Source organism: Mauremys mutica, chromosome 1, assembly GCF_020497125.1.
Source record: "Mauremys mutica isolate MM-2020 ecotype Southern chromosome 1, ASM2049712v1, whole genome shotgun sequence".
Lineage (NCBI taxonomy): Eukaryota > Metazoa > Chordata > Testudines > Geoemydidae > Mauremys > Mauremys mutica.
Genome location: NC_059072.1, coordinates 332,441,617 through 332,466,792, shown reverse-complemented (window position 1 = coordinate 332,466,792; position 25,176 = coordinate 332,441,617). Strand labels below are relative to the sequence as shown.

Sequence of the window (25,176 nt, the reverse complement as noted above, 5' to 3'; positions counted from 1 at the left end):
ATAGATATTATTTCCCCCATTTTTTGTGATATGAAACAAAAAATATATAAAGCTAAATTCTCTCATTTAAATCAGTCAGTTTGCATTAGTTTAACTATGGAGAATTCAGCCCATCAATTCATGGATTATAAGGCCAGCAGGCAGGGGCCATTATGACTACCTAGGCAGACTTCCTGCAGAACACAAGCCATAAAAACAGCTCCTCCTAATTTCTAGTCTGAAGTGGTCTTGCCTCAGTTTCAAGCCATTGCATCTTGGTATGCCTTTGTCTGCTAGATTAATAAGCTCTCTATTATCACAAATCTTCTCCCCATTGAGGTAATTACAAACTATCAGCAAATAAACTCTCAACCTTCTCTGGGAAAATCTAAATAGATTATGTTTGCTTTGTCTCTCACTGTAAGGCAGTTTTCTAGAATTTGAATCATTGTTGTAGATCTTCTCTGAAGCGTTTTCAATTTTCAACATCCTTTTAAAAGTACAGCACCAGAACTTGAACAGTACAGTAATGGTTTCATTTATTCTATATGCAGTGGTGGTAACAACTCTCTACTGCTACTCAATATCTCCCTGCATACACACCCAATGATATCATTTGCTTTCTTAGCCACCTCATCAAACTGTGAGCTAATGTTCAGTTGGTTATCCACCTTGTCTACTAAATCCTTTCCTCAGTCAGTGCTTTCCAAAACAGAGCCACAGTGTGACCCACATTCTTGAAGAACAGATGTTAAGTTGGTCTCACAGTGAGCCAATGGTGGGGTCAGGGTAGAATTTGGGACTACTGTTCCTGTTTTTGCAATTTCCAATTCATATAACTTGAAGGTGTAGCCAAGGATAAAAGGTATCAGGATACAGAGGTGAAATATAAGTATTAATTAATGTTGTAGCACAGGGTCTAGAGGCCTCAGGCCTGAAAGATATTTAGCTTAGCCAAATTAAGCCTTACAATATCAGGGTTGGAAAGGACCAACCTCCTGCTCAAAGCAGGACCAATCCCCAAACAGATTTTTGCCCCAGATCCCTAAATGGCCCCTTCAAAGATTGAACTCACAACCCTAGATTTAGCAGGCCAATGCTCAAACCACTGAGCTATCCCTCCCCACCTTTAAAAGAAGTTAGCATAAGTAAATTAATAATATACCTGCTGAGCTTGTCTGTGATATGCTGATGTTTTGAAAATAACTGCTGAGTTTGGATAATAATGCCTACACATAGACAGACACCACAAGATGACCATTGGTAGCTGGGGTGAAATGTTAGGGACTTCTTTAAGGTAACCAACTGCTTGCTACTATGGTGATACGGTAGTGAAAATGGTATAGAGTGTACGGGGAATTATCAAGTTAGCCTATGAAAAATGGGATACCCCAAAAGTGTGGTAGGTCAAATAATGAAAAGGAAAAACCTTCACAAATATGTATGAAGCCTGATGACTGTCAGCATAACACATTCAAAAATCTGTGTCCTGGCCTGGGTGCCCTGGTGCAGAGGGGAGACACCAGGATGCCGACCACTGGTGATGAGGATGAGGACTAACACTAACCACTGGTGATGAGGATGAGGCCTATTGTGAGTAATAGAAATATTATGCATTCTGCATTGGTCTCTCTCTCCTTTACCAGATTGCAGTGTGTGTATTGTTTGGTTGGCAAATAAAAGTAATTATTATAGTAAGAGAACTATGTAGTCTCTGTTGTGCATCATAGACCTCCCCTACCCCTTCCATTGATAACCTCACTACTATAGTCAATCCTGGAGGCTGAACTCTCATAGATTAAAGTAGGTGTCAACCCTCACCTTTAGGTGGGTAACTGGTTAAAGTAACCCATAACTATAGATAAGGCTACAAAGGTTAACAGCATTACCACCTCCCACCAGAGAAAGGGGGAAGTAGGGAGAGAAATATGACTCACAGGGGTGCTTGTGGGATGCAGTGCTTTCTGGGGCTACTGCAGAAAAGGACCTATGAGTCAACAGTGTGCCCTTGTTGCCAAGAAGGCTAATGGCATTTTGGGCTCTATAAGTAGGAGCATTGCCAGCAGATTGAGGGATGTGATCATTCCCCTCTATTCGGTATTGGTGAGGCCTCATCTGGAGTACTGTGTCCAGTTTTGGGCCCTACACTATAAGAAGGCTGTGGAAGAATTGGAAAAAGTCCAGCAGAGGGCAACAAAAATGATTAGGGGGCTGGAGCACATGACTTATGAGGAGAGACTGAGGGAACTGGGATTGTTCAGTCTGCAGAAGAGAAGAAATGAGGGGGGATTTGATAGCTGCTTTCAACTACCTGAAAGGGGGTTCCCAAGAGGATGGATCTAGACTGTTCTGAGTGTCAAGTATCAGAGGGGTAGCCGTGTTAGTCTGATTCTGTAGAAGCAGCAAAGAATCCTGTGGCACCTTATAGACTAACAGACATTTTGCAGCATGAGCTTTCGTGGGTGAATACCGAAGAAGTGTCTTGCATCCGAAGAAGTGGGTATTCACCCACGAAAGCTCATGCTGTAAAACGTCTGTTAGTCTATAAGGTGCCACAGGATTCTTTGCTGCTTCTACTGTTCTCAGTGGTACCAGATGACAGAACAAGGAGTAATGGTCTCAATTTGCAGTGGGGGAGGTTTAGGTTGGATATTAGGAAAAACGTTTTCACTAGGAGGGTGGTGAAGCACTGGAATGGGTTACCTAGGGAGGTGGTGGAATCTTCTTTCTTAGAGGTTTTAAGGCCCGGCTTGACAAAGCCCTGGCTGGGATGATTTAGTTGGGGATTGGTCCTGCTTTGAGCAGGGGGTTGGACTAGATGGCCTCCTGAGGTCCCTTCCAACCCTGATATTCTATGATTCTATGATTCCACAGATTATCTTCCACCCCTGGCTCAGGGTTGTGCCTAAAGTCACAATTTATCTGTGACAGGGAGCTGCTCTTGGCTCCTGTCTTCCTGCACAAATGGCTCTGACACCTCTGGTTTGTAGCCACCACTGTGTATGTTGTGTCCAATCCACCACTACCCTCTTACAATCCCATGCAGCAATTCTATGTACAGTGTCGTACACTCATCATCCCCTTTTGCCAGAGAGAAGAGATCTCTCCATGCAGAGATCTCCCTTTACCCTGATGCTGCTGACCCACCTCTCTCTCTCATTATCCCACACTTTCTTCCCGTGCTCCTTTTCTACTCTTGCTGTCAATGGGCTAATTAGTTCCTTTGCTCTCCCCAGCCCAGGTTGATCTAGTAATTGGCCATTCCTTCCCTCAATCAGGGTCTCTCCAGGGGAACTAACTGTATTTACAGTGACCAGAGTGCTGGTTCAGCTGCTGGTTCTCAGCCCTCTATCACACACCTCGCCCTTTTGTCTGGTGGAGAAGTTTCTTATTCCTCATATTCTCGTTTTTTATTAGAGGTTCTGCTCTGCTTGAGTCCTTTGCCCCCAAGGTGGTTCACCAGGATCCCTTTATGGGGTTCATCCATTTTCCACCCACAAAAACTACATTGGCGAGCCAGGATCACCCCCCTAATCCTGTCTCGCCCCACAGGTATTCACACCACAAGCAATCTGGTGCGATATTTGCCCCATTCTCACCTCCTTTCCTTTGTGACAGGGCCCATGGCAACCCTCACGCTCCTGATCATTAGGTTCTCCCAGGCCTCTGAACTATTCCTGGGGTCTCCACTCTCATCATTCAGGTGACGGGGTTCCAATAACTGTCCAATCCTTGTCAACGAGTTTGAATTCTTCTTATCCCAGAAGGCTACTTCTGTGTTTTCTTCCTTCTCCCCCGTCACACTATCCCGATGTGCTCTGATGAAGTTAAAGTTTAAACTGTGCACTCAGGCACCTCCCAGACCAGCCTACCCAGGTAGAGGCCTTGTGCTTTTGAGATGTTTACTCAGAACCTCCATCCATCAACTTTGATGTCTTTAATGATTTTTCTAATCACATTTAAGTCATAAAAGGATTAAACTTGGCACTGTCTCCAGCTAAAACAACACTCCATGACTTTTTACTGTGTTAAAAATACGCACAGAAAGTAAAATGTATTATCATGACTTGTTCCCATGCCCCCATTATAAGTATTCCTGCTGCTCCCACTTTTAACTTTTCTCTATTCACTTCTTCTCCTTTGAATCTTTCCTACTGTAGTAGCTGTCATCTGGAAGCACCCTGAAAGGCAGGTGACTAACTTTCTCTGTGGTAAATTCAGGGCTTTCTGTATTCCCATGATAATCTCTGAGGACATGCCCCAACGTGCTTGTTCTTCACTAGCCCATCGGCTCATTGCTTGGTATTCCTTTGCAACACCATAGCATCAGTTTGTAACTTGGATATATAAGCCAATGACTGCATTCACGTTTCACATTTAATTTCAATCAGATATTTGTCCAAAAATGGAAGACCCAAACACATTTTTTCATAATGTCATCTAAGTCTAGATATCTCGAATCTGTCATAAAGTGGCAATGAAAATAAAGGTGGTTTCTCTCCAAAGAAGATGCCAGAAGCCAAGCACAAAAATTTACAACTGCATGACAAGTTGTATACCAACATGGATGTGGAAAGCAGATTCACCCATTTTATATCTCTCAAGAAGGAAATATATAGATATTAATTAAAAACCTAAATCTGTAGCACACCAAATAGAATTTGTTCTGAGACTAATATCGCTTTTTAAATTTGTCTGTTCCACCAGGATTATGGTTGAAATTGATGTTGTGTTTTCCCTTTGCCTGGAAGTGTCAGGAAAGATGATTAAAATCCGTGTTCACCCTTCAACTCTAAGATGAACTTTTCAATATTGGAGTGCAACTGCTTATGCTGCAATAGCTAAGATTATATCTGTATGCCCTTTTATAACTAGACCTTGTAAATTGATCTAGGGTTAAGTCTGGCATTCAAGGACTCAGCCAAGTAACAAACCTCTCTAAAAAATGTGGACAAAAAAGAACCTGCCCTTGTTGAGTAATTGGACTGATATATGTACATAGCTATATTTTCTGGTTCGATATATACATTTATGCCTATGGGTAGCCTCTTTGATTTATATTGGAATACTCAGGTGTGTAAAATTCAACACGTGTGACTGCACAATTGCAAGCCTTGCAAAGAAAAGAGTTCTTCACTCTGGAGATGGACTGCCAGAACAGGTTCCTGATCAGTTCATTTGGGCCCCCATTCATGTCTTACCCATTTGCATTACCCATTATTACAGTAATGCCCTGACTAACCAAGACTGGGGCCCCACTGTGCTAGGCATAGTACAGACACAGAGTAGCAGACATTCCCTGCCTTGAAGAATGTTTTTGTACTTTTAAACCTGCTTTATTTTCACCAGCTGAAGGTTGTGTCTGGGCATTTTTCTGTTCTACTTTTTATAAAATTCCATATTTATCCATCAACACTGAAAAATGGGGTGATGCTTTTTACTCAATGAATGATCATGTCACTGAGTAAATAATGTCTATGCTGAAATTAAAAACCACAGCTGGCCAGCCAGCTGACTTGGGCTCACGGGACTTGGGCTAAGAGACTGTTTAATTGCAGTGTAGACATTCAGGCTCAGACTAGAGCCTGGTCTCTACAACCCTGTGAGGTGAGAGGGTTCCAGAGCTCAGGCTGCCACCCAAGCCCAAATATCTACACCACAATTAAACAGCCTCTTAGCCCAAGCGACACGAGCCTGAGTCAGCTGGTACGGTTTTTAATTGCAGGGTAGACATACCCAGTGTGGCTAGTGATGTAGGCATACTTTCAGTGTGAAAGGGGGAGGACCATGTGTACTAAGTTGGTGCCACTTTGACTATGCAGACTCATCCATCCCCTCCCCTATGCTATGCACCAGCCATGGATGCTAATGAAACCTTCAGGTGGCTGCAGCAGCAGCACAGGTGTGCTGATGGCTTATATCCTAGAAAGAAGGGTAGTGTCACCCAGCTGCCATGGAAAGCCCCAGTGCACAGCAACTCAGTTACCGATGGCAAGTTTTGCCTATCAAATAATGATTTGAAATAGCACACCATTCTCCAGGATAAATACTTATGAATGTTCAAATATTTGTAGTCTATTATTTATATAGAGGTTGATATCTGTAAATCCGCTGCCCATAAGTGTAAAGCTGTAGCACAAAGTGATGGGAGTCAGAAAGAGGAGGGATGGTTTAGAGCAGTAATACTCAGATCTCAGTGGTTCAGGAGCTAAATTAGCAATCATCATTACCCAAAAGAGTCACAGGAGTGTGAATTTATTGTTTCATTATTGTTATTATTATTTTATTTTATTCTTACAGCAAAATGACTGACCAAGTGTAGATATGGCCTGAGTGAAATCCTGGCCTCACTGGGACCAGAATTAGATCTAGCGTGTTGTCGATACATGCACACTTCCCAGTCTTTGACCTTACTGACAACTCAAACAATAACAAAACATACAAACTCAAACAGCTATGCCCTTCCTAAGGTTTCCCTGCAGAACCTCCGCTGTCCCAGCCTTTAGTTCCCTTTCACCCACCATGATCAAACTCTCTTATATCCTGGCTGGAGCTCAGGTGATTCATTTATCAGCATAAATTAGGAGTAATTAACATAACGTAGATTTAACCCCTCCCCCCACACACATTTGGAGTTTGCCGGCTCCTGGAGCTCCAGACTGAGTCTCTAAGAAGGCCCTACCAGAACAACTACAAATATAATGGCTATCAGAGCCCTCTGACCTCATTTGGCAGCATGCTTGGAGTCAGGGATGGGGACAGAAGGAAGTAGAAGCTGCTGCTGAGGCCCAATGAGGGGACAGCTTGACTCAGACACACAGAGAGATAGTTTAGTCTCAGTTTTTGGTTTGGAAGTGGAGAGCCAGGCAGCTCAGCTCAGGGAGTCCTTGCTAAACTCCCACTGCCCCCGGAGGGAGCTCTTGACAGCTGTGACATCTAGCTGCCTGGGCCAGGCCAATCCAGCACCATGTAGACCAGCCTCCAGTAGAGAGAGATCCAACCCAGTGCCAACTATAGAGAACCAGGAGTGACCACAGGAGGGTTCCAGACCAAGGAACAGTGACCCTGGTGGGAGTCAGGAGAGGACCCTACCCCACCCAGGGGTGACGATAAAGGGAACTTTTTGTTTAAGCCAGCCAATACCACAGTGCTGCACTACACTGTCTGGATGTTCAGCCTCAGCTGACCATCTTCCTAACCCTGTAGCAGCTTATTTTCCCATCTGTGCAGGCTCAGTGGGCCAGGGCCTAGTGGGGGTAAAGCCAAGGCTGTGCCCATTCCCCTTCCTTGCTTTCCCAGTCCCCACACACCTGTGCAAGAAGGGGAGTAGCAGTTCAGTGTTATCACCCCATTCCCCACACTATGAACTGCAATACTGGTAGCCCACATAGAGCAATAAGCAGACTCCTGGGGATTGAAGATCTCAGTCCACAAAACAGGTACAAGTTACCTCACTTTGCCCTGCCAGTGTGTGATGATGGCCCTGTCTCAAAATGACCACTTCTATGGGTGAGAAGGTACCAGAATCTCCGTGTTCCTTCAATACCTGGCAACTGCCAAAGAGAGTGTGAGCGACATATCTATTAGTGACGCTCTGCATCACCCATCCTTACCATTAGCATGCCACATTGTTTCTCCTAGTTATTACCCTAGAAGGAGTGGGGCTGTCGGGAGCACATTTAACTGACTTCTCTAATTCTGTACAAATCAGAATCTGTTGACCATACACTTACCTTGAATTCTTTTTCAATGTTTGCAAGCACAGCCAGCTCATTGCTAAGTTCTAAGGCAGTCATTACCGGGTCTTCACTGGATAGGGAGAGGTAAGCAGGGCTCGCCAGACCTTTGTAGGCATTGATTCTGGACCTAGAATGGCTGAAAGAGTCATGTTTTTGCTTCTCACTGCACTCACTGCATTTGCAGAAATAGTCATGTGGCCTTTCAATACGAGCACCTTTTCTCAGAAGGGTGTGGACAATTTCGTATTCATGGCAGTGAGCAGCCAGAATGATTGGGGTAACGTCATGGGAGAACCGGGTTCCATCCTCATCGTATGCATAAAAGTCATCATGCTGGAATTCTGATTGGCTGGGACTTAATGCAAGTCTCTTGCCTTCAGCGAATGCAGGATGATTTAGGATGGCTTCCACTATCCGAATATAACCTTTACTAATAGCCAACAGCAAGGCATCCCCAACCCGGGAGAGGTTCTCCTTCTTCAGTAAAAGTTCTGTAATCTCCAGATGCTCATTGGCGACTGCGAGCTGCAAAGCATTCTGCCCCATGTAGTCCACACAGTTCACATTTAGTGAGGTACACTCTTCCAGCGTTTTACGAATCACGGGAATATTCCCATATTCTGCTGCATCCAAAAAATGCTCCTCATCAAGAGACAGGTTTGTGGAACGATCATTAAACATGTATGCTGGTCCTCGATTGGCCAGCCTTCTGCCCTTCTCCCGGAGTATGGTCTGTCGTCGAACTGCCAGCCTATTCTCAGTACCTCGACTGCATGGAAAGAGAGATATCATTAATGCTTTCATATGCAAAATGCATTTTTAACCTCCCTTCTTTGGGAGGACACATAAATCTTAATACTAAAAAAAAATTCCCATCAGTTATCTGCTGTGCACTTTTTAATGCAGAAGTGAGACCATAAAGCTTACTTTATTGCACTGTATAATCATTATAGCCGTACAGGTCTGGAATGGATACCTTTATTACTCTCTGCTTCAGTGGAGGATCCCATAGTTTACTCCTATCTCAAGACCCCACTTCTTTTCCTTCTTTTCCTCACCCACAGTTATCACATCTGAATTTAGAAAGAGAAACTGAACCAAATTCTGCTCTCAGGTACACCAGTGTAAATCTGGAGTAACAACTATAAAGACAGTGTAGTTACTCCAGCTTGGGAACCATGGTCATTCTTTCCAGTACTTTGCATTATTTGCTTTAATTCTACAGATAACAGGCAAACATCTCATCATTTTACAGGACTGAGACTCATCATTCTTCGTCCCACATTTGTCTCATGTGTGAATGGTTGGTCCAGAAAATCAGCAAAGTAGGTAACATCAGAATATAATCACCAACTGATTATGTGTTTCACTGACTATTCAAAAGCCTTCCAGATTGTCTGATGTGACCATTCTTAGAGTATATTGGCTGACATAAGGACTGCAAAGCATCTCATTGAACTCATTGCAAGTTTCTACCATCAACTGCAGACCATAGTGTGAACAGCAACAGGTGAGAGTGAGTGGTTTTGCATTGGGCAGGGTGTGAGACATTCTGTCCTCAAGACTTTTAACATGTATGTATAATTTATTACGAGACAAGCCCTAGAAGGTTCTGACTAAGTGGATGGAATTGACATTTCTGTAGGACTGGATTTCCTCTCTACCAGCTTGAGATACTCTGATGACATGACACTCTGCTACAACCACTGATGCAATGCAATGAAGGCTGGAGTCTGTTAAAACAGTTAGCAACTGTCCTTCAGTGAGGTGAAAACAAAATAGATGCACACTGACATTATTAACAAAATCAAGATGCAAACGGATATCACAATTAACAGTCAAGTTGTAGAGGCAGTAGATGAATTCAGTTATCCGGGATCATATATCTCCAACCAAGGAGGCTGTTCAGTAAAATTGAAAGAAGACTAGGAGTAGCTCACTCAGCCATGGCCTTCCTTACAAAAGTTTGGAAAAAAATGTGGCATCTCAATGTGTATGGAGGTTCATCTGGTGAAATTGTAGGAAATTAATACTCCTGACAAGAAGAAAATTAAAGACTTTGAAATGTGGTGTTGGTGAAGACTCTTGTGTATCACCTGTACTGCAAAGAAGATGAATGCTTATATTAGAAATATTATTGGAAAGAAACAGACCCTGCTGTTGGAACTCAACAGGTGCAAACTTATGTACCTTAGTCACATCAGGCATAGAGATGAAAATAACATCAAGAAATATATTATGGAAGAAATGGTGGTAGGCCATCATAGCAGGGGCTGACCAGTGAGAAGATGGATAAATAGCATGTGGCAGGTCACATGAAGATCAGCTGCTGAGTGCTCAAAGCTAGCAATGGATCTAGAAAGCTTCTGAAAATTCTGCTACGATGTCACCAGTATTCAGACATGAAAAAATGGATTTTAGTCACTTAATTATCAAGTACAAATTGTAAGAATAAGTAAATATAACGGTATAGAATGATATTTAAAAACATTTAAATGTATATGCAGTTTAGTTACAATGTTTGAGCCCAACAAGTTTCCAGTGCCCCTGTTGATTTCACTAAGAATGGCTGCCCTTGCAACAATGCATAGAATACAACGTCGTTATATGTATCTTCTTCCATAAAACTGTGTCAAAACATTTAATTTGGGGTCACATTCTCTGCTGACGTAAATGGGCACAAGTGTGAGGGGTTTGATGGGAGTTTCATTTACACCAAAAGAGAACAATAACATAAAGAAGGACAGGCAAGGGATGTAATTAAGGTGAGATTTGGGAAGGGCCATCATGAACCTCACCATTTTCCGCTCCAAGTGTAATGCACATTTCTTTGACAAAGCTTTCAGCAGAGGGTAGACGCATTACAGAGAAAACATATTAAAAACAATAAAAGAACTTGTGTTTATGCTAATAAGCTTAACAGAGATAATCCCATAACTCCAACAAGGGTTCTGGTTGGTCCTTAGTCCTTCAAACCCCCAGTATAGGGGTTTTTCCTGTGCTCACCAGTTCATAACAGCTTTTACTCAGAACTAGCTCTCAAATCTTATAGCGTGTCGGTGGGCCAAAGACCTTCCAACCCTTTCCAAAGATTCAAGTCCCCTTAGACCAGAGGTCCTGTCCATTTGCTGGATTGGAAAGAAGACCCTGCATCAGTTTTAACTCAAGCTATTTAACTACAGTTAATTTAAACTGGAGAATCCAATTTGAACTAGTAAATATAAGCTTCTCTCCAACTGGTAATAGCTCTCTGGAGTTGTTACAACCTGAGTGAATTTGCCTAACCACCCACCACTGTTCTTAATTCCTGGAGGGCTGTGGTCCCCCTCCTCCATAGAAATCCCTCAATAGTACATAGACATTTTCATTTTTAATACAACAAACTTTTAAAATATTTAAACTTAATTCAATAAGGTTTCACTTAATTCAGTAAGGGTTGTCTAGGATATTGCAGGTTATTTTCATATCGACCACAGTTCTGTCAATAATAATGAGTAGGGGGTAACTGGCTTGTGGTAATACTGCTGAAAAGGATCTGGGGAGATGTAGTGGATCACAAATTGAATATGAGTAAACAATGCGATGCCATTGCGAAAAAACTATTATGATTCTGGGGTGTTTAAATATGTTTTGTATGTAAGACAGAATGTGATTGTCCCACTCTACTTGGCACTGTTGAGGCCTCAGCAGGAATGTTGTGTCCAGTTTGGCGTGCCAGACTTTAAGAAATATATTGAAAAATTGGAGAGAGTCCAGAGGAAAGCAACAAAACTTTAGAAAACCTGACTCATGATAAAAGGGTAACAAAACTGGACATTTTTAGCCTTGAGAAAAGAAGACAGGGGAGGAACCTGATAAGTCTTCAAATGTGTTCAGGTCTGTTATAAAGAGGATAGCGGTCATTTGTTCTCCAGGTCCATTGAAGGTAGGACAAGAAGTAATCTGTAGTAAGGGGTGTTTAGGTTAGATACTAGAAGCAATGTTCTAACTATAAGGATAGTTAATACTGGAATAAGCTTCCAAGGGAGGTTGTCAATCCACGTCATTGGAGGTTTTCAACAGCAGGTTGGACAAACATCTGTCAGGGATGGTGTAGCTTTACTTGGTTCTGTCTCTGCATCGGGGTCTAAACTTGATGATCTCTTGAAGTCCTTTCTTGCCCTACATGTCTATAATCCTATGATTTTACAAGAATAAAATATTACTTAATCAATTATGTGTTCATAAACTCAGTTTCAGAGAATACATTTGCAAATGAAATTGACACTTGACGACTGGAATTTTCCTCCTCCTCAGTCTTACCATCTCCTTTATCTAAATCCGAGTAATCCCAACTACTGTCTTGCCCTAACCCTGTCATTGCCCCTTTAACCCAATTATTAACAATGATTTTATTATCGGCAGAGCTGGTAGTGCCATCTATTGTTAAAGTTCACCCAAACTTTCCATGATAAGAACCTGTTTTCATTTACTTATATATTTTTCAAAGTTTAACTGTTTGAGCTGAAATCTTCTATGCCAGGTGTCTGCCTCAGGCTGAATTGTTTTTGGAAAATTTAAGCTAAATGGGATCAGCCATTTTTGAGAATTATTTTAAGGGAAAATAGGTTAGTTTTTAGATGTTTAAAATATTCTTACAACCAAATCGCTAATGTTTCCATCCTTTGGCATAGGGACTTGACATATTGCAGTGGAATGCTCTGGAGTCAAGGATGTACCTTTTGCTGTCACCTTGAAAATTTGCTCAAATTTGGCTAAAGTATAAATCTCTGAAAAATTTCAGTCTACACATGCTCAGTAGAGCTATGTTAGAGTGTGGCAGCTAAATTCTTCAAAGATGCCATCTGAGTTTCCACACACACTCCTTCCCTAGAGTTGCAGGGGTTGAGCAGTTACCAGTGGTGGCTATAGTGCTAGGCACAGGAACTGCAAGCATGGAGACTGTCTCCTGTGCTCTCAGTGCTCTTGCTGTTAGAGGCTGGGCAGTGTGAAGGTGGAAGAATGCAGCAAGGTAAGGAATGGGGCTGGAAGGAAAGAGAGAATAGGAGCCAAGAGGCAGATAGAGCAGAAACCCTCCTCTGCTGTCCTCTTTTACATCTCTTTGCTCTTCCTTATCTTTAGCCTATCTATCTTTCCCCCACTCCGGCTCTTTCTTTTCAGCCTTACAAATATGCTTTTGGGTTCCTTATCCTGAAAAAACAAACAAACATCTCTTTACAACTACCAATGTATCTGCCTCCTCCTCTTGTCTCTTAAAATTCTGGAATTTGCTGTCAATTCCCTCTGTCTAGATTTTCTCCTTTCCAACCATTTCTTTGGCTTTCTCTACTCCTGTTACTTCCAAGGTCATTAAAATACACCAAGCAAATCCAAGGCATATGTTGGAGTTTCATCATACATCTTGCTCTCCTGGCTTCTCTTACCTTTTTCCATCATTTTAAGTGGTTCCTCTCTCCTCTCTCTGTTGTCTCTTGGTAATCTGAATCCTCTCAATCTTTGCCTCTTGTCTCTCTGTTCTTTCTCAAGGCAATCTCATCCATTCTCATGGTTTCAGATACCACTTATATCTGCATCATTCACAGTTCTACCTCTCTACTCTTTTCCCCTCATCTCTTTTGCCCAGGCTTGCACACCTGACCTCTAGTTGTTTCTCAAAGGTCTCCCTGGATGTGCCGCTGCACAAAGCATTTCTAAATTAAACCTTTCATCTCTCCACATGCCTCACTTCAACATTGTCTACTACAGTTGGCAACCCCACATCCTTCTTTCCCTTAGGCTCACAGTCTCAGGTGCTATAGAAGTCAAATGTTATTTTTGTTTTTCTTATTATTATTCTTATTTCCATTGCCTCCTTTCATCCTTCTCCACCAATATGTATGTTCTTGCCAAATTCTGTAACTTCTTCCTGATGCTATGATTTCTCAAACATCTGTCTTTTCCTGGGTGCGAATTTTTTTCCCTTGAAGAAAATCAACAAAAACAAGAAATTGTTTTCACTGATTTTTTTTCTTTGATTTTGTGTGTGGATGCATGTGTGTGAGGGGGGGTGTTGTTGAAGAAAAGAAAAAAATGGCATCAAACCCATAACACTTTCATTGTCAAGAGAGGGGGGGGGGGCTTGAAAACCTGAAAAATTTAGTTAAAAATGGATGATTCTCACAAAAGTTTCCATTTAGATAAAAAAGCCATTTTCTGTCAAACACATTTTCAATGGAAAATTTTCAACCCGCAATTGAGGTTAAACTTTTATTTAACACTAAAATGAGTAACTCTGTTTTCTCCATTGTGCCTGAACCATTGTTCATGTTGCCCATGTAGAGCCATAGGGGAATTCTAACTCCCTTTTCCCCTTGTCTGAACACATATTCATAGCCCTAAACCTCATCAATAATCTTATAATCAGACCCCTTTCTTCGTATTTTTTGGGTAATGGCCAGTGTCATGGTCTCTAGTTATAACATATTATTAGCTACAAGTACATTACACCACTCTGTGGCTATGTTTTGGAAAACTGTTCTATCTATAGACTGGTGACATGGGCAAGTTGGAAGAAAAACAATGCTGGAAAAGATTTCTTCTTCTGGACAAGATTGGTCGATAGAGAAGCTTTATAGGAACCATAGTTACATAAATGGTCTGAGTCTTTTCCCTCCCCTTTTGTGATAATGTTTTCATTTCTAGTTTAAGAGGTGAGATTTATTTTTGCCAAGTCTTGTTTAACATCTGAGTTTATGTTCATGAGTAAGCAATATCTCAAGAATACTGTATATATTGCTTTGTTGCAACCCGCAGTATTTTATGAAAATGTGTAAGAAAGGAATAAGTGCCATTGAGCTACAACTGGGGGGGAGGGAAAAAGCACAAAATTGTAGTGGATGTTGGATACTAGAGACGTAATTCTAGAAGGCCAAATCAATTTGAAAATGAGTTTCTGCAGGGGGTTAAAAGCTCAGTTTTCCCAGATTACACATTATTCTCTTTTCTTGTTCATGAAAATGGGATATATTTTGTACTGAGAAATCACTGCAAAAATAGAGCTGTTCTCAACAAATGCAGTATAGCCAACCCCAGGTGTTCAAAATGTTTCACTTTACGTTTCAGTAGTCAAGACAAGAGAGAGTGCCAAGCCATGGACTAAGGTTTTAACAGTCAGAATAGAAGAAAAGGTACAGATTTTAGAGCTGTAAAAAGGAAGAGGTGTCAAGATTTCGTGGCAGCCTGAGAGTTGGAGAGATGATTATGACATAAAGACTGCAAGTCAGAATAATTGAGAGGATTGTGAAGGAAGGAAGTGGCAAGGTTTAATGGAGGGGGAGATCATATGTTCAGTTTCTACCAGGTTCAGGTTGAATTGGCAACTGGACATTCCAGATGATGTCGGAGAAACAGCTGCAGATAATAAAAATAATAATAAATACTGAGCTCTTATTTAGTGTTTTGAATCAGTAGAACTCAAAGCAAGAGTGAATGGAGGGAAGAAATCAGAGCAAAGAGATTAGGGAATTATTCATGTAGTAGTAACTGAAGGAATGAGAGCAGATGAAGTCATTCAGCACTGGATTGATGCAATATACTATACACATATTAACATGGGGCCTTTGTGCCCCAGCCCTGCTTGAGGTGTTAATCTCAAGGGTTTCCATATACATGAGTTGTCAGCTGTGCTAATAAGGGTCCACCATCACTCCTCACGTGCCTTCTCTGGCTCCTGAATCACCACTCCTTGTCTACAAGTGGGCTGCACGTGCAACCTGCATTTTTCAGTGATGTGACAGATGATTGTGATTGTGATTTGATCACACATGCCTCAACTTTCTCTGAAACCAGCTTGTGTTGGTAGTTCTGCTTCTATCATTCGCTTCATGTGATCCTGCATTACGTGGAGCAGAACTCCACGTAATGCGGGAAGATAATACGAATGTTACTATGCTCTCTTATGTCTCCCTTCTTTGGTAAGGACAGAACTATTCCCTTTGTCCAACCATCTGACCAATTTCTAGTCATCCATACATCATTGCAAATTTTCCATATGAGATCAATACTGCAATCACCAATTGCCTTTAACAATTCTGCTGGTATATTATCTATTCCTGGTGCTTTCCCAGGCTACATTTTCATATTGACATGCACCACTTCCTTTTGCAGGACTGATGGCTCTCTACCTGGTGAGTGAGTAGAAATTATTATTATTTATTAGTACACTGAATCAGGATTGGACACCCATTGTGCTAGGGACTGAACAAATATGGGGACTGATCCAAAGCCCAGTGAAGACAAGGGAAAGAATCCTATTGACTTCAGTGGATTTTGGATCAGTACCATGATCCCTGCCCCAGAAATAAGGTTAAGTTTAAGTTCACCAGTAAAAAAAAACCTGCAAGTTGATCAAAAAGCTCTTCATTTCACTTCCCTACTTGAAGTTACATCAATTCATTACTATGCCACCAATGTACTCAGTATGACTTACAAGAACAAAGTATAAACATTTCCAGCAAAGAGCACTTAAAATAAGTTTGTCCAGTGGTGGTTCCTCCTTCTTTGGTTGTGATTAGCCTAAAGGGATTTCCTTAAATGGGAAATCAAAAACATAGATTCTCTCTGTGCTAGCTTTTCCTCTGGATGACAGAGTTTATCACAGGCTGAGAGGAAATAGTTTTGAGAGAATCCCTCATTAAAAAACTGGCAGCACATACTGCTGTGGTGAGGTTCTGGGATTCCAGTGTAATCTATTTCCAGTGGATTCTCCCCTCCCACATACATTTCATCTGTATGAAATAAATACCCTATTTTACCAATTTGCCATCATTTACAGCCATTGTAGTGTGAACTGGTTTTGTAATTAAATCTGGTACTCGAAGCAAAACAAAATCTACAGTGATTATTTCTATGTAATTATGTACCTGTAATAAATATTCACTTGGTAGGAAATGTTTACCTCAATATTTTCCAGGGCCTTATTTTACAGTTTCTAAGCAGCCAGAAGTCCACATGAGAGTCAGTGACAGGATCTGGCCATAATGCAACACTCTGAAAACAAAGCATCTATACATTATCCACAATCAGCAAACAAAACAGAGCCACCCATGTCATAGCCTCTGCCAGAAAGTCTATGACTATGGCAAGCCTTTGGTCTTTGATTAACTTGCATTTGTTTTACTTACAGTGAAGACTGGGGAACTAAAATAGAAGCACTATTAAATTTACATTACCAATAATTACAATGTTCTTTCTTATCAAAAAATTCATGACCCACTGAATCTCATTAATTGATACCTAACAATATTAGATCTCAGGCTGATTTGGTGGTGTGATGGTGTGCACATTCACTGCCAAACAGGAAAGAAGTTCTAATTCTCACAGGCTGCGGATCAGAGTTCTTTCACATTGCTAGAGTGTTTGGAGAGCCCAAAGGCTCCTGGTTGTGGAAAGTAAGAATGACCAAGCCACCAAAAATCTATGGTCAAGTTATTTCCCACTCATTAAATACTTGTCAGAATTGTTTTTAAACAAAGTGCTTCTGAAAACAGCACATAGACACTAGTTTAGTGAGTACATTAGACTAAATAGAATGTGTCCACAGATTTGTTCATGTTGGTACAGTCAAGCTGTAAGCAAGTATTATTTTTGCACTATAGTTAATGCTGGAACAAACTTTTTCATTCCATGTTGCAAGACATGCCCATCACAGCTTCTAAGTGTAAATGTAAAAAGGTATATAAAACCCACAAAATTATATATAACTAACTGATGTAACATCAGTTCAAAAGAACCCTCAACCTTACACAAGTGACCAGATGAGCCTCGACATTTATTATTGATTCATTTTTTGTGAACACAAGCTAGAACGATCATAATGGCTTATTACAAAGCCATGGCAAGATCACACTTGGAATATTATGCATGATTTTGGATGCCTTATTACAAGAGAGAGTTTAAAGAATCAAAAATGGTACATAGAGCACAGCTTGAGTTATATAGTCTCCAATGTTATGACTTGGACAGAGAGATTAGGAAAGTAGATTTGCGGTTTTCCATTGGAGCCCTTTAGAAAAGAGATTAATGTCCAGATTCAGCAGACTATCTGAGCACACACATAATACTATTGGCTTCAATAGGGCTACTCACATGTTTAAAGATGACACATGCTTAACTACCTTGATGAATCAAGGCTTAAGGCATTACCTGACTGAAGCATATAGAATTCTGAGGAATATGGTGAAGGTGGAGGCCATAAAGCTATTTAAGAGGGGAAAAGTTTAATTAAAAAGGAGAATGTAAGGTAAAAAAAGGTCCAGACATGGGCACACATACACATGCACACACACATGCTGGCACGCACACACACAAAGTTTAGAAGAAAGGTACTTTTATAGGAGATGGTTGGGCAAGGTTCCAAACATTCCACTGAAGTCCTGGGCACCCTCAATTCCCACCAAAGTTAAGATGAGTGATGGGTGCTCAACACTTCAGAAGACCTTACAGGACTGAGCCCAGACAGAGCAAAAAAAAGTTTGAGAAAAGTGCATGAGGCAGCAAGAGCAGCTGCAACCTTGAACAGATTCAAAGGCTATCTCTACACTTACAATGGCATGTAGAGTACAGGCACTACATGTGTAGCTAGCACCACAGTGAAAGGCAGGCTGCCTTCATACTTGCCACTGTGGTATGTAGCTACACATCTCAGTGAAAGGCTATGGCAGCGGGAAGGCAGTGGGAAAGGCTCTGGCAACTCCCCGCAGCTGGAGCCCTTCACTACAGCAAGGAAAGGCTCTGGCAGTGAGAAGGCAGTAAGACACACTGCTAAAAATAGCAGTGTAAATGAGGGAGATACTGCTTGGGTATATAAAGAGTCTGGGGGGATCAGGTGTATAAGACACTCTACTCATCTAAACCATGTCTCATATCTACACTATTTATACCCATGATAGCTGGTGTGCAATGTCTGTACTCTACACACTGTCATAAGAACATAAGAAAGGCCGTACCGGGTCAGACCAAAGGTCCATCTAGCCCAGTATCTGTCTACCGACAGTGGCCAATGCCAGGTGCCCCAGAGGGAGTGAACCTAACAGGCAATGATCAAGTGATCTCTCTCCTGCCATCCATCTCCATCCTCCGACAAACAGAGGCTAGGGACACCATTCTTACCCATCCTGGCTAATAGCCATTTATGGACTTAGCCACCATGAATTTATCCAGTCCCCTTTTAAACATTGTTATAGTCCTAGCCTTCACAACCTCCTCAGGTAAGGAGTTCCACAAGTTGACTGTGCGCTGCGTGAAGAAGAACTTCCTTTTATTTGTTTTAAACCTGCTGCCTATTAATTTCATTTGGTGACCCCTAGTTCTTGTATTATGGGAATAAGTAAATAACTTTTCCTTATCCACTTTCTCAACATCACTCATGATTTTATATACCTCTATCATGTCCCCCCTTAGTCTTCTCTTTTCCAAACTGAAGAGTCCTAGCCTCTTTAATCTTTCCTCATATGGGACCCTCTCTAAACCCCTAATCATTTTAGTTGCTCTTTTCTGAACCTTTTCTAGTGCTAGAATATCTTTTTTGAGGTGAGGAGACCACATCTGTACACAGTTTTCGAGATGTGGGCGTACCATGGATTTATATAAGGGCAATACTATATTCTCAGTCTTATTCTCTATCCCCTTTTTAATGATTCCTAACATCCTGTTTGCTTTTTTGACCCCCTCTGCACACTGCGTGGACATCTTCAGAGAACTATCCACGATAACTCCAAGATCTTTTTCCTGACTCGTTGTAGCTAAATTAGCCCCCATCATGTTGTATGTATAGTTGGGGTTATTTTTTCCAATGTGCATTACTTTACATTTATCCACATTAAATTTCATTTGCCATTTTGTTGCCCAATCACTTAGTTTTGTGAGATCTTTTTGAAGTTCTTCACAATCTGCTTTGGTCTTAACTATCTTGAGTAGTTTAGTATCATCTGCAAACTTTGCCACCTCACTGTTTACCCCTTTCTCCAGATCATTTATGAATAAATTGAATAGGATTGGTCCTAGGACTGTCCCTTGGGGAACACCACTAGTTACCCCTCTCCATTCTGAGAATTTACCATTAATTCCTACCCTTTGTTCCCTGTCCTTTAACCAGTTCTCAATCCATGAAAGGACCTTTCCTTTTATCCCATGACAGCTTAATTTATATAAGAGCCTTTGGTGAGGGACCTTGTCAAAGGCTTTCTGGAAATCTAAGTACACTATGTCCACCGGATCCCCCTTGTCCACATGTTTGTTGACCCCTTCAAAGAACTCTAATAGATTAGTAAGACACGATTTCCCTTTACAGAAACCATGTTGACTATTGCTCAAGAGTTTATGTTTTTCTATGTGTCTGACAATTTTATTCTTTACTATTGTTTCAACTAATTTGCCTGGTACCGACGTTAGACTTACCGGTCTGTAATTGCCGGGATCACCCCTAGAGCCCTTTTTAAATATTGGCGTTACATTAGCTAACTTCCAGTCATTGGGTACTGAAGCCGATTTAAAGGACAGGTTACAAACCTTAGTTAATAGTTCCGCAACTTCACATTTGAGTTCTTTCAGAACTCTTGGGTGAATGCCATCTGGTCCCGGTGACTTGTTAATGTTGAGTTTATCAATTAATTCCAAAACCTCCTCTAGTGATACTTCAATCTGTGACAGTTCCTCAGATTTGTCACCTACAAAAGCCAGCTCAGGTTTGGGAATCTCCCTAACATCCTCAGCCGTGAAGACTGAAGCAAAGAATCCATTTAGTTTCTCCGCAATGACTTTATCATCTTTAAGCGCTCCTTTTGAATTTTGATCATCAAGGGGCCCCACTGGTTGTTTAGCAGGCTTCCTGCTTCTGATGTACTTAAAAAACATTTTGTTATTACCTTTGGAGTTTTTGGCTAGCCGTTCTTCAAACTCCTCTTTGGCTTTTCTTATTACACTCTTGCACTTAAGTTGGCAGTGTTTGTGCTCCTTTCTATTTGCCTCACTAGGATTTGACTTCCGCTTTTTAAAGGAAGTCTTTTTATCTCTCACTGCTTCTTTTACATGGTTGCTAAGCCACGGTGGCTCTTTTTTAGTTCTTTTACTGTTTTTCTTAATTTGGGGTATACATTGAAGTTGGGCCTCTATTATGGTGTCTTTAAAAAGGGCCCACGCAACTTGCAGGGATTTCACTTTAGTCACTGTACCTTTTAACTTTTGTCTAACTAACCCCCTCATTTTTGTATAGTTCCCCCTTTTGAAATTAAAGGCCACAGTGTTGGGCAGTTGAGATGTTCTTCTCACCACAGGGATGTTGAATGCTATTGTATTATGGTCACTATTTCCAAGCGGTCCCGCTACAGTTACCTCTTGGACCAGCTCCTGCGCTCCACTCAGGATTAAATCTAGAGTCGCCTCTCCCCTTGTGGGTTCCCGTACCAGCTGCTCCATGAAGCAGTCATTTAAAGTATCGAGAAATTTTATCTCTGCATTTCGTCCTGAAGTGACATGTTCCAGTCAATATGGGGATAATTGAAATCCCCCACTAGGGTGACCAGATGTCCCGATTTTATAGGGACAGTCCCGATTTTGGGGGCTTTTTCTTATATAGGCACCTATTACCCCCCACCCCTTGTCCAGATTTTTCACACTTGCTGTCTGGTCACCCTATCCCCCACTATTATTGGGTTCTTAATTTTGATAGCCTCTCTAATTTCCCTTAGCATTTCATCATCACTATTACTGTCCTGGTCAGGTGGTCGATAATAGATCCCTACTGTTATATTTTTACTAGAGCATGAAATTTCTATCCATAGAGACTCTATGGAACCTGTGGATTCGCTTAAGATTTTTACTTCATTCGAATCTACACTTTCTTTAACATATAGTGCCACTCCTCCCCCTGCACGGCCTGTTCTGTCCTTCCGATATATTTTGTACCCCGGAATGATTGTGTCCCATTGATTGCTCTCAGTCCACCAGGTTTCTGTGATGCCTATTACATCTATATCCTCCTTTATCACAAGGCACTGTAGTTCACCCATCTTATTATTTAGACTTCTGGCATTTGTGTACAAGCACTTTAAAAACTTGTCCCTGTTTATTAGCCTGCCTTTTTCTGATGTGCCAGATTCTTTTTTATGTGACTGTTTATCATCTGATCCGGCCCTTACATTATACTTCTCATTCCTCTGCTCCTGACTATAACCTGGAGATTCTCTATCATCAGACTCTCCCATAAGAGAAGTCTGTGTCCGATCCACACGCTCCTCTGCAGCAGTCGGCTTTCCCCCATCTCCTAGTTTAAAAACTGCTCTACAACCTTTTTAATGTTTAGTGCCAGCAGTCTGGTTCCACTTTGGTTTAGGTGGAGCCCATCTCTCCTGTATAGCATAAGTATAGACATTGCCAAAGACACTTGAGTCAAGCATTATGTGAAAGAATATATCAGAAGATACAAATACTAGCCAGATATGGAGCTAGAAAAGTTGTGTTGCCACCAGCCATGCTGTACAATGATTTTACTTTAAAAAAGTAAAAAGAGTGTTTAATACTTTAAAAAAGAGTGATGAATATATGACCTCCATTCGAATGAACTCATTATGCTTTTGGTGAAAGCAGAACTAATGTACGGTAATGTACTTATTTAACATTACGATATTACCATTTCAGCTTGTTCAGTTTAGTACGCAGTAGCCTGGTTATGCAACTAAACTTGTTATGGAACTAAAATCCTCCAGAGTCTGGGCGTGACAAATCCATATAATATTCCTGAGTGATAATGTTTGCATTTGGACCATTAGCAACCAGATTTGTGTTAAAATGCACATCTCTAGCTATCTCCGTGGTGGCTCCACATCTCAGGAACCTTCTGGGTATTAATGTTTCTACTGAAAGGCTGGGATAACTTTTTTGCCTGAATCAACTTTCATTTCAGCTGGTGTCAGGATGGAAGAATCCAATTTAGTAATGTGCTGTGCTAAAAGCACCCCATTTGGGCCAAGTCGTCCTCTTTCTTTAGGGAATCTATTATTCACAATGCAGAGGCAATGCACATCTGGCACCAAACACTATTTGGAGTGTGAAATGATCCTGTGCATCCCCCTTTACATGTTTCAGTCTCAGGAGCTTTTTAGCAAAGTCTCTCAGCTAATAACTATCTCAGAGTTGGATCCAAAATTCCCCTGCCGCTCCTTTTCCTTTGTATAACCTCATCTAATATGATTTGCTATGGTCTAAACTTTTATCTAAATTGTATATTGTACTAAAGGAGCTCTGCTAAAGTCAGTTAGGCCTGATGCTTGACCTACCTTCAAATATTTATAATCTGAGAAGGAAATGTCAGCCAGCTTTTAAGTATGTGAAAATACATAAACACAGAGGGCCAAATTATGATGCCATCTTTATGAGTGTGCTTGAGGTAGGGAGAGCCCTTTCTATAAGTACACTCACATGTAAAGAATCATAAAGCCTGTGCTTCTTGAATGCAAAGAGAGAGAGAGAAAGAGAGTGTACTAACAACAATACTGCAAACCACAAAAGGTGGCAAGTCTGGGCTCAGGGTGAAACCATAGCACCCAGTGCACCTGAGCTAGTACCAAGTGGTCAGGACTGACAGGAGGCTTGCAGCATACCTTTTACACCGATGGGGTAAGTGCACAACTGCAGAGCTTCTGCCCTACCTAGGCACAATATCTCCCATCACCACCCATCAGACACTACAGCTGCTGACTTGCCTCATAGTACACCACTGACTCTAAGAATGATCATTTAGTTCTTAGAATGAATGCATATTTTAGGAGATTAATAATGGGCTATAGACCCTTTCACCTTATTTACAGACTCTAATCTCGCCAAGGTTAGTAGTGCCAGAAAGTATTGTACAATGATGTATGTGAAGTAGTGCTTTCAAACTAGCTCTCTGGGGACAGGTATTCAAATTTTATTTGGCATAAACTGGCTCCCAACTAGGAGGGTACAATAACTGCATGCAGGTCAGAGGAAGCTAGGACTGCTACTCCTGTGCTGTACATATACTGTAAGTATAGAGATCGCTTTTGTGGCCAGTGCTCTCAATCTGGAATATTTCAAGAGCTCTAACTTCACTTTAAAATATTCATACAGTTGAAAAATAAATTTAAAATGATACAGACAATTAGGTTAGTAAATATGGGGCCAGATTGTGATCTCAGTCACAATGGTACAAATCCAGAGTAGGTCCCTTGAAACCAATGGGTTTAATTTTGATGTAGACTTATGTAGACTAACATGGCTACCACTCTGAAACCTGCCTCCTGGGAGTGGTTCACCTCCTTTGTTGTCACTAGAGAACTAGCAGTGGGCGACTCCCAAACTCACAACATATTTCAGTAACAACCATACAGCAACATCTCATAGCTTCATATACATTAATGATATACATATTTTTGACAGAACAATGGAATTCATTAGATCATGATCTTTCATAGGATATGCTTTGTATGAAATATATCATAATTATATGACAGGGGTGAGTATGGGGATTCCAGGGTGCTGCTTTGAGTTACAGAGTGCCCCAGTGGGATATGAAGCAGAGGAATGAGAAAAATAATTTGGAAAGCCTAGGGATGTGGTTAAAAAAAATAAGATCTGAAGAATAAGTCCCAGATGAGAAAAGTGAGTCTGCACAGAGTCTCTACAGGACCCTGCACAGAAGAAATTGATCAAAAGAAAAGAACCATAAAGTTTAGGAAAATCTGCTTGATTGAAGTTTTTAAGTGGAAAAAAAGGATTGTGATTCTGGCCTATGAGCGAAAGGAGACAAGAACAGCTGTACCAGGCCATAGCCTAGGGCACTCAACATCTGCACAAAAAGTAGATACAGCAGATTAAACAGGATAGATAATTAAGTTAGGACATACAGGCAGAAGGGAAGAGTTTTTCTTTCTATATTTATTTATTCCTTGAGCCAGAGTGATTTAGGGACATATTAAGACTGCATCTTTTTTGCAACTTGAGCCCTATTTCAGCAAAGCACTTAAGCACATGTAGGAGCTGCTGGCTGCTTAATACTTTTGAAAGTCAGGCTACTCATTTAGGTGCTTAGATGAAGATTTAGGAGACTAAGTTTAGGCTCTCATTATTGAAAACCTCGGCTGTTGTATGGATGTTGTTATGTATGCCAGAAGAACCTTGCCCAGCAGTTGTCTATTCAACATCTGAAGAGCTAGACTCCATTATTTCTTCACATCTCTGCAGAACTGTCTTTTCCTATACTGTAAAAACATGCAAATAGGGTCCACATTGCTACATCCATTCACAAGTTATTAATATTTAAAACTCATTTTTAACACAAAGGCAATTGCCCAGCTTCAGTATCTGTCTGATCACTAGACTACTACAGCCAGAGAACAGAAAATGTAAGGTCTGATGCACGACTCTGACAGTTTAATCTGAGGTGATAAATTGTGATTCATCT

The 25,176-nt window shown here is 41.1% G+C and overlaps 1 protein-coding gene across 1 annotated transcript in view; it reads right to left on the bottom strand.

Moving 5' to 3' along the window:
- Positions 1-25,176, bottom strand: part of TRPC6 (transient receptor potential cation channel subfamily C member 6) — an 82,526-nt gene that overhangs the window by 49,967 nt on the left and 7,383 nt on the right. The window contains exon 2 of the mRNA XM_045019386.1: positions 7,713-8,487. Within this exon, the coding sequence (XP_044875321.1) occupies positions 7,713-8,399 (687 nt within the window). The 5' untranslated portion in view covers positions 8,400-8,487. The remainder of the gene's footprint in view (positions 1-7,712; positions 8,488-25,176) is intronic.